Source organism: Telopea speciosissima, chromosome 5, assembly GCF_018873765.1.
Source record: "Telopea speciosissima isolate NSW1024214 ecotype Mountain lineage chromosome 5, Tspe_v1, whole genome shotgun sequence".
NCBI lineage: Eukaryota > Viridiplantae > Streptophyta > Magnoliopsida > Proteales > Proteaceae > Telopea > Telopea speciosissima.
Genome location: NC_057920.1, coordinates 23,947,877 through 23,958,175, shown reverse-complemented (window position 1 = coordinate 23,958,175; position 10,299 = coordinate 23,947,877). Strand labels below are relative to the sequence as shown.

General features: G+C 37.1%; 1 protein-coding gene across 1 annotated transcript; it reads right to left on the bottom strand.

The window, feature by feature from the left end:
* Window positions 1-6,075: 6,075 nt before the first annotated feature.
* On the bottom strand, window positions 6,076-8,936 carry LOC122662884. Its single transcript, XM_043858590.1, has 2 exons — window positions 8,598-8,936; window positions 6,076-6,555 (listed from the first exon to the last, which is right to left on the bottom strand). The coding sequence occupies exons 1-2, from the start codon at window positions 8,934-8,936 to the stop codon at window positions 6,076-6,078; spliced, it is 819 nt and encodes a 272-aa protein (XP_043714525.1).
* Between the last annotated feature and the right edge of the window lie 1,363 nt (window positions 8,937-10,299).

Genomic DNA, 10,299 nt, shown 5'->3' with positions numbered 1-10,299 from the left:
GTTGAGCGACTTCGGTTGCAGCAAAGTTGTAAATCCGGTTGGAGATGTCTTCGGTGGGATGTCCTCGACAGGAGATACTGTGATTTCCCTTGCAAGAAAGCTCCAAGTTCTCGGACAGATAACCGGAACAAGAAAACCTTCTTGCTGGTTTACTCTGCAGAGAGCTCCGACGTCTCAGATAGGATCTTGAATGGTTTCCAAAGAAACAGGGAATGAATGGACATGTCTTTTGGATTTTGGAAGGTGTGTTCCGTAGAGAGAGAGAGAGGGCTGGAGATATAAACACACTAGTTAAAGAAGAAACCAAACGGTTTAGGGAGGAATGAAATGAGTACTTAGTTTTTTTCGTGGGAAACGAAAAGTTAAATTTTCTCTTCGGAGAAAACGAACAGTCTTTAAATTTAAATAATAATAAATATTATTAATTAAAAATAATTATTAATACTAAGGATACCTAAGATTAAGAAATTATAAAAAAGAATGACCTATAGATTAAGAGTAGAAAATTGGAATTTTAGATAAGAATGAAGGATAAAAGAGGTAATTGAAAGATTTGCTTTAAATAATAATAAATATTATTAAGAAAAATGAACTGTCTTTAAATTTAAATAATTATAAATATTATTAATTAAAAATAATTATTAATACTAAGGGTACCTAAGATGGGTTTGGTAAGCCAAGTTGCCTAAGGCAACAAATGGGTTTGGTAAACCAAGAGCCTATATTATTCAATGAAACAATCCGTGATAACATTGCTTATGGAAAACAAGGAGGTGCATTGAAGATGAGATAATTTTGCCACTAATTAAAAACAGTAATTAATACTAAGGGTACCTAAGATAATAATAAATATTATTAATTAAAAACAATTATTAATACTAAGGGTACCTAAGATGGGTTTGGTACGCCAAGTTGGTTAAGGCAATAGATGGGTTTGGTAAGCCAAGAGCCTATATTATTCAATGAAACAATCCGTAATAACATTGCTTATGGAAAACAAGGAGGTCCATTGAAGATGAGATAATTTTGCCACTAATTAAAAACAATAATTAATACTAAGGGTACCTAAGATTATGAAATTATAAGAATAAGAATTGAAGAATGGAATTTTAGATACGAATGAAGGGTAGAAGAATGGAATTTTAAATAAGAATGAAGGGTAGAATAGGTAACTGAAATATTTGCTACAACGTGCTTTTATATTATAGTATGATATATATATATATATATACCTTCCGTCGTTGCATTAAAAGCTTCTTCAAAAAAACGTTTAGTGGGCATAGCACCATAGCCACCCATACATGTATATAGGGGCACCATAGGTACCTATACGTGTAGACACCATTACACCTATTAGGTGAGGAAACTCCACCAAAACTCATAACCAGATTTGAGCATTTAGAGTTCTGTCCAGATCGATCTCTCTCTCTCTCTCTCTCTCTCTCTCTCTCTCTCTCTCTCTCTCTCTCTCTCTTTCTCTCTGAAATACTCTTATAGTATTTTGTTTATATACAGAAATAGAATTGTATTTTGTTGGTAACGTTGTAGCAGTGCTTTAGCTTCTTAATAGCTTCCGTCGTTGCATTAACAACTTCTTCAAAAATCGTTTAGTGGGCTAGCAATATAGGCATCCATACATTTATACAGAGGCACCATAGGTACCTATACATATAGGTACATGCTCATGCATATAGACACCATTACACCTAGAAATAGGTGAGGAAACTCCACCAAAAATCATAACCAAATTTGAGCATTTCAAGTTCTCTCTCTCTCTATTACTTATGTCTGAAATACCCTTTATAGCATAAATAGAATACAGAAACAGAAATGTATTCTGTTGGTAACGTTGTAGTGCTTTAGCTTCTTACTACCTTTCGTCGTTGCATTAAAAGCTTAAAAAATCATTTAGTGGGCATAGCACCATAATTAAACACCCATACATGTATACAGGGGCACAATAGGTACCTATACATATAGGTACATGCCCATCCATATAGACACCATTACACCTATAAATAGGGGACAAACTCCACCAAAAATCATTACCAAATTTGAGTATTTCAAGTTCTGTCCACATCTCTCTCTCTCTCTCTCTCTCTCTCTCTCTCTCTCTCTCTCTATATATATATATATATATACAGATTCCATAGTTTTTACATTTCCTTCTTGGTCATCCTTCATTGATGGGGTAAACACAGGCTGAAGATCGAGTCCATCGATCTCACATGGTTCATCCATCCTGTACTCTACTCTTAGGAAGAGGTAAACACAGGCTGAAGAGTCTTTTTTTTTCGTCACTGATTTGTGTTCTGTGCATACCCGACTAAGCAACAGTTTGAATCAAAGTACATCCTTTTACAAATGCCTATGAAAAAAAAAAAAAATTTGGGCATCTACCAATCTACTTTCATTTGACCACCAATGTAAGAGAAAAGTTATCAGCGGGTGAATTTTTTGTCTTTGTTTTCTTTTACAGGTGATGGCCGCCTGGCTGGTGGCATATCTGACCGAGCTAGTCCTAATACCCATGAGCCAAGTGGGAAGGAGATGACGAACATTTGGGTGGTGGTGGTGTTAGCTATCGTGTTATGTGTAGTAATAGGGTGTACATGCTATTGGGGGACGAGGAGGTTCGCTTTAGCCACAGTAGCTCCATTTTCTTGATCAGTACGTAATGGATTGAATCCGAAATCTGATCATCGGAACGACTTTGTTGTTTGGCTGATTTTGAGTTCTAGTTCTACAAGGACTTGTCTATATAATCAGATCCAGCCCTTAAATCTTGCTGATATTTTCAACAACTATTATAAGCATTAAGACAAGCACCCGACCAAAGTTATCCATCTATCTGAATTTTAGATTTTGCTTGGTGACTTTTCTCCTAAATTCTGGAATTTTCTTTGTTTTATGGCCCAGTTTTATTGATATTGATTTATATATAAGAACCACAGTAATTTGACAACATAATCATCAATGAAGGGCACTGCACATCCATAATGGGCTCAATGTAACTCAGTCAACAGAGACACTTGCCATTCTTATACAATGTTAAGGTCATAATTAAGCTCCAAAATTTTATCTTAGCATGTAATATAAGTTATAAAACCAATCTGATAGAAAAATAATAAAGCCCAAAATCTCCCATTTCAATCACATAGTCCTTAATATATTAGTTTGACCAGACAAAAGCTAAGAAGAAATCAGAATATATGTACAATAATCCAATTAAACAATATAATAAAGTGAAATTATGGTCCACCTCAAAGTCTGATTTTTTGCAATAGCACTGGACCACGAATATTCTTAAACTTGAATTATGGTGCACTCCAAAAGTCTTTGATTTGCAATAGCCCTGGACGACGAATATTCATTTATGTAGACATTACCAAATTTTGCAATTTACCACATATATAATAGCAATATTAATTACCAACAGATACTTGTAACCAAATTTGATAAATAAATAGCAACTTGCCTGTCACCAAAACATGGTGTATGGCAAATAAACTTATTTAGGTTGCATTTGGTAACACTCCAGAAACACGTTTCTGGTATTTTCTGTGCCCATGAAACAAAAAAAATGGCATCATATTTGTGTTTGAAAGATTTATTTCGAAACACCAAAAATCATGTTTTGCAAATTACAAATTGTTTTTTTGGGAAAAAATTGAGCTTCAAAGAAAACAACTGTTGCCGATAATTCCTTTCCGATGGAGGAGTATTTATATTTTTTACCTGTCTTGTTGTAATGAGAAACAACTGTTGCCGATGATTTCTTTCCAATGGATTGACCCGATGGAGGAGTATTTATATTTTTTATCTGTCTTGTTGTAATGAGAGTTGAATTTGGGGTTTTCGTGTTAGGATTTTTCAGAAGAGAGAAACATCGCCGTTTTAGGTGTTTTGAGAGATCTCCACATTGTAACTTTCTTCCATTACATAGTGAAACATCTTCAGCTTCGTCCTTGGACGTAGCATATCATATTGGTGTGTGAACAACGTTAAATCTTTGTGTCATCCTAATCTATTTTTTTGTTTCTATTCCTGTTTTGCTTATTGTTTGTTCTAACAAAATGGCCATTAGCAAGGCAATGACGTGAGCTATGAGGAGTCCCTAACATTAACTGTGGTAACGTAGGCTTCAACGTTAGATAACGTTAAAATATATGTGCATGTGTCCTAGGTCTAAAAAGACTTGACGTCCTACTTGTGGCTTCTTTAAATTATATATGGTGCGCTACATATACATGAGGTAGTAGAATATTGCATAGTTATATATGACGCGCTACATATATATGAGAAATAAAAAAAAGGGGGGGGGGGGAAGTGAGAACTGAATAACATTTGAAAATGAGGGTTAATTTGGTCATCTAAAAAAAATATGAGGGTAGAAGGAGAGGTAAAAGTCAAAATTAGGTGAGAGAGAAGAGCTTTCAGAGAGCGAGAGAGAGAGAGAGAGAGAGAGGCTACCTAGATCTCAGACCGTTTCTTCAAGGAGATTGAGAGAGAAGGGTTTTCAGAGAAAGGACAAGAGTAGCATTTGTTGGGTGTTATCGGGCAACACTTTTGATTTTAGGGCTTTCCTTCAAGTGTTATCAGGCAACCGTTTTTCACTTTGGACCACAAAATGGTAAAAAAAATGTATTTGTTGTTTCTACAAATTTGTTTCTGTTAGCATAAATTACCATAAATTTTGATTTATGGTACCAAAAACACATGAAACAAAACAGGTTTATCAAACGGTTTTTTTGTGCTATTTGTGTGTTGGGAACACAAATAGCACAGAAACACTAGAAACATAACATTATCAAATGGTACCTTAACATATCTGATACTTAAATTATTAGGCATGAAAATCCTCTTCAGCACGCATCAGACCATTGGACATTGGCCTTGGGTGCGTGCCAGCCTACCCAGCCGTCCGATGCATGCAGGACGCACTAACGCGTTGGAGAGGATCCGAGTCCTTAATTGACCATTTTAAAAAAAAGTGACTATATGTTAATACTCCTAAACCAAACAAGAATTGCTATCCATTTTTCTTTCTTGGTTTATATCACATGCTCCTAAACCAAATAAGAATTGCTCAACCGAGATTTCCTTCACAAGCTGGCGTGTACTCCAAGTCTATCCTACTTTCCATGTGTGTGTGTTTGAGTGAAACTCCTACAATCACTCTTGCACACGGTATTCGAGCACCTTCCATATTAGTCTTGGAGTCCTCTTTATGATAAGAACTCAAATCTTGTAAATACACTAAAATTCCTATCACATGGGATCACTATCCTATTGTAACAGATAAGTTACTTTGGACTTGCCCTAAGGGGTCAGCTCAGTTGGTAAAAGACCAACTTCTCAAATAAGAGGTCATGAGTTCAAACCACCTTGGGGCCTATCCCCATCCCTAATTCCCCCCCCCCCTATTATACAAGCTCTTAATCCAAAAAAAAAAAAGTTACTTTGGGACTTTTCTTAGGTCTACTAGATAAGAATATAATTACAAAATAAGTAGATTTGATTGATAAGTTACTTTACGACATTTTTTTAGGTCGATAAGAAAATAATTATAAAATAAATAGATTTGATTTTGTTTACACTTACTTGATTTGTAATTAATTTTCTAATCTAGTAGTCTAGGAAATTGTCCCTATGTTTTCAAATTAGGTTGACAACCCCTTTTTTACCAAACTTTTGGGAAAAAGACATACGACAATCAAATTCACTATTAATAAATACACCTATAGAAAGATCATTTAGACATTCCCTTTTAAGTTTTTAAGTCTAATTTACCATGAATAACTCTAACATATCATATTGAGTGTGTGCTCACATTATGCACCTTTGAGAGCCTTGGGAGTTGAAGTACAAAATTAATAAAGATTTAGTTCAATTTTTTATTTTTTTTGGTAAAAAAAAAATTCATTGAAGGATAGAATGTGTACATCCTAAGGCTTCAGATTCACAAAGATCATGAAGCCATGGAGTGGAATTTGGCCAAGTTGTCACACACATAATAGACGTGGCCTTTCTAGCCAGGGCATTTGAAACACCATTCATAGCCCGTGGAATACATTAAAAAGAAATAGAACCAAAAGAAGAGGATAGTCTCCTAATATCTGAAATTACAATAGAAATTTCATAGGGTGGAATTCGGTTCTGGTCATGGATATAATTGATCACCTCCTTGCAATCTGATTCCACTTGAAGGTGAGTGAAACCAGCAGCCACAACTTCTACAAGAGCACCTCGAATTGCAATAGCTTCACCTTGAATCGTCGATCCAAAGTGAAGAGGAGATGAGATCACCTTCACCCGATAGCCCCTATGATCTCTAAAAATGAAACCTACACCACCTTTTAAAGTTTTATTTTCCAGCGCCGCATCACAAGCAACTTTATAGTAACCAACCGAAGGAGCTGTCCAATTGGGAATAATAGGTGCACTAGCCACAGAAGATACTCGAGCACTAGAAGGTGCAGATGCTGATGTATAGCCACCAGTAGATGCAGCATGGAACTCAAGAAAGGCTCGCTCAACCACTGTGATCACCTCCTGTGGGGTCCAATTTTTAGTGTTGAATTCAAAATCGTTCCTCGCTCTCCAAAGATACCAACACAAGATAGAAGCACGATTCACGTGCAACTTTCTTATTTTGAAAGTTTTAGTTCAAATTTGACTGTAGATAATGCCAAATTTGGATTTTAATATAGAAGTTCCCAAGAATAGCTGAAGCATAACATATTGAGTTGCATTTGTTAGGGCATCTGAGGGCATGTATGCTTAATCCATGTTTTGGACCTGTGGGAGTTGAAAAGCACTAGTTCATGTTTCAGTTATGTTTTGGGGATAAATTAAGCCTGATTTCCTTGTAATAGTTGTTCTAATTTTGGGATTTCTGGTGAAAATATGTGGATGGTTTCATTACCAATATTGAAGGAAATATATACAAAAATTGTCCATTTGATTGTGGGATTTGATTACATAAAATAAGGAAGAGATAAGGATGTAATTTACAAAAAATGGTAGGCATGAGATGGCACGATGTGTTAGATTGATCCTCTTCCACTAGGACCGTTAATACTCCCCCTCAAGATGGAGCGTGAAGATCAAGAACGCCCACCTTGGAAAGAAGGCTATGAAAGTTGTCACGACCAAGTGGGTTGGTAAATATGTCAACAAGTTGCATGGAAGAAGTAACGTGGGAAGTGTTGATGGAGCCGTCTTGGATGCGTTCCTGGACCACATGACGGTCAATATCGAGTTCGCTCATGATAAATTGGATTGGCAGCTATATGAAGCACAACCTGGTTATCACAATATAACCACATGGGAATGGACTCTAGGACCCCAAAATCCTGAAGAAGAGTGTGCAACCAGATTAACTCACATATAGTAGTGGCCATAATGCGATATACTGCCTCAGCGGATGAATGGGAAACTGTGCTTTGCTTTTTTGACTTCTAGAAGATAAGGTTGTTGCCAAGGAAAATAATGTAGCCAGTGATGGATCGCCTGGTAGTAGGACAAGCAGCCTAATCAGAGTCATAGAAGGTTATAAACCATAAATTGTAAGAGATAGGAAAGAAGATGCCAGTGCTCGGAGATGACTTCAGATACCGAAGAATATAGATGGCGGCATCCTTGTGTGACTATTTCGATTGATGCAAAAATTGACTCAAATTATTGACACAGTAGGCAATATCAGGCCGCATGATGGTGAGGTAGAGCAAACGACCAATTAGACGTCGATATTGAGATGGATCGGATAATGATGGTCCGGTGTCAGGATCAAGCCGTAAGTTCTACTCCATAGGAAAGGACATGGGCTTAGCCACTAACATCCCAAATTCTGATAAAATGTCCAAGGTATACTTTCATTGATTAAGAAAAATTCCCTTAGGACTGCATGTAACTTCAAGGCCGAGAAAAAAATTTAAGCTTGTCGAGATCCTTGAGCTTAAAACGATGATTGAGAAAGGATATGAGGTCCTGAATAGTCACTTTATCGTCACTCGCAATGATGATATCATCAACAATAATAAGCACGATAGTGTAGGTGGTGCCAGTGCTTTTTTACAAATAATGGATAATCAGCTTTGGATTGACGATAACCGACAATAAGAGAACGAGTCAAGGTAACAAACCAATTTCGAAATGCCTGTTTGAGACCATAAAGTGATTTATGAAGTTTACAATATTGAGTCTCCCCTATTTGGAAAACCCCGATGGAACTTGCATATAGACATCTTCATGAAGATCGCCATGCAAGAAGCCATTATTTGTTGGGGAATCCCACGTCCGCCCAGACCCCGACTCGGCTCGTGATGCTTATCTTGCTACAACTAGGTATAGAGTAGCATCTTCTTCACAACTCTAGGGTTTTGACAGACTGACAGACGTTAAGATCCTACAATTGGTATCAGAGCGAGGTCACGAGTTTGAGTCTCCCTGCGTGCGACATACTGCGGAGCATACTATACTTGCGAGTGGTCCCTGAGCATGCATTGGGGGGGATTGTTGAGGAATCCAACGCCCGCCCAGACCCCGGCCCAGTCGTGGTGCTTGTCTCGTTACAACTAGGTATTAAGTAGCACATTCTTCACAACTTCAGGGTTTTGACAGATTGGCAGGCGCTGAGATCCTACATTATTGACATCGAGTTGGTGTAAATGCCAACTACGCACAACAACGATGGCGAGAAGACTACGAACCATGACAAGCTTTGTGACTGAAGCAAAAGTGTCAGTGTAATCAAAGCCCTCTTGTTGAGTATAGCCTTTGGCGACAAGGCGAACCTTATACCTTTCTATGCTGCCATCTGCGTTGCGTTTGATTTTGTAGACCCATTTGCAGCCAATGGAGAACTTGCCTGGAGGTAAGGACTGTAACGATGAAGTTTGATTTTGTTCAAAGGCGTGAATCTCATCCGTCATAGCCTTTCTCCTATGAGCATGTTTCAGGCTTCAGTGAAGGTAGTGGGTTCTTGTTTTGAGTGAATGACAGTCATAAAAACAAAATGTGGAGGAGAAAATTTGGAATAGGATAAAACAGAAGGAAATATATACAAAAATTGTTCCTTTGATTGTGGGATCTGATTACATAAAATAAGAAAGAAATAAGGATGTAATTTACAAAAAATAGAAGGCATGAGATGGCACGATGTGCTGGAGTGATCCTCTTCCTCTAGGACAATTAATAGTTAAAATATAATATATTGAGTTTATCATCTAATCTTGGCATCTTTTCATGGAAAAAAAAATACTTTTGAGACCCTTGGAAGTTTAAAAGCACTATTTCTTTGTTAATTCAAATTAGATGGATGATTAAGTCAAATTTCAATTTTAGTGCCCTAGTTCCCTATAACAGATCAAATAGAACAATTTGAGTTCATGTGCTACTTTGGGATTTTTTTTTGAACAATTTGAGTTCATGTGACAATTTGATCCTCTTTATCCCCCTTTCTTCTTCTCTGCTATTCGACCCTATTTAATGTTGACAGATCGCAAACCCACCTGCGGATCTCTAAGTCAAGCTCATCCCCTATCAACCCTCTGAAATGATTGTGTTGACAACAAAACTGCATCATTCCCTTCAAATTCTTTCTACGTGCCAAAATAATTTTAAATTTATTTTTCAAACCTCCATCATAGAGGTGTCATGCATCAAAACGAGAGTTAGCAGGTAAAACAAGGACCTAGATAATTGCATCTTAAATTAAAAGACACCAAAACTGTTTCTAAAATCTGATTCTAGTGCGGCTACTGTCTATTGAAAGAAATCTTAATAGTTCTTTAGGCATTTTCAAGGCATAGAGCTTGAAAATAGGGAGGAACATAGTGACATGTGTGACCACAATGTTCATAGTGTTGTAGTTAAGATCAATGTGAGTCTGATTGGCATCATAATAATACATTTCCTTGGCATCTGCAACCCGTTTTATATGAAGTATGAACCCTTCTTTCTGTAATTTCTATTTAGTATTTTGGTTGAAGATAAACAACGATGAACAATCACATTGTAATTGTCAACTTGATGGAGATGTTGGGAAGAAACTAAAGGTGAGGAAGCGGGGATTAAAAGAGAGGAGGAGGAAGTGAGGAAAGAACAGATATTCATTGATAAAACAGGGACATGGATGGTGATTTGATGAAATGGGTTATGGGAGGCAAACGAAAGAGGGGTAAGCATAGGGTTTGGGAAGTGGGGAGTTGTAAGGGTGGGGTTGACGTAAGGGAGGCAGATGTCAGGGAGTGGGCCAAGGTGGGCTGGAGAGGAAGAGGAAGAAGAAGAGGGGTA

Excerpts from the sequence above, each read along its gene's own strand:
- LOC122662884 (XM_043858590.1), bottom strand. The coding sequence starts at position 8,936 with ATGACGGATGAGATTCACGCCTTTGAACAAAATCAAACTTCATCGTTA. Across the intron at positions 6,556-8,597 it reads ACCCTGAAGTTGTGAAGAAT|GAGGTGATCACAGTGGTTGA; the intron begins GTGCTACTTAAT and ends TGGACCCCACAG.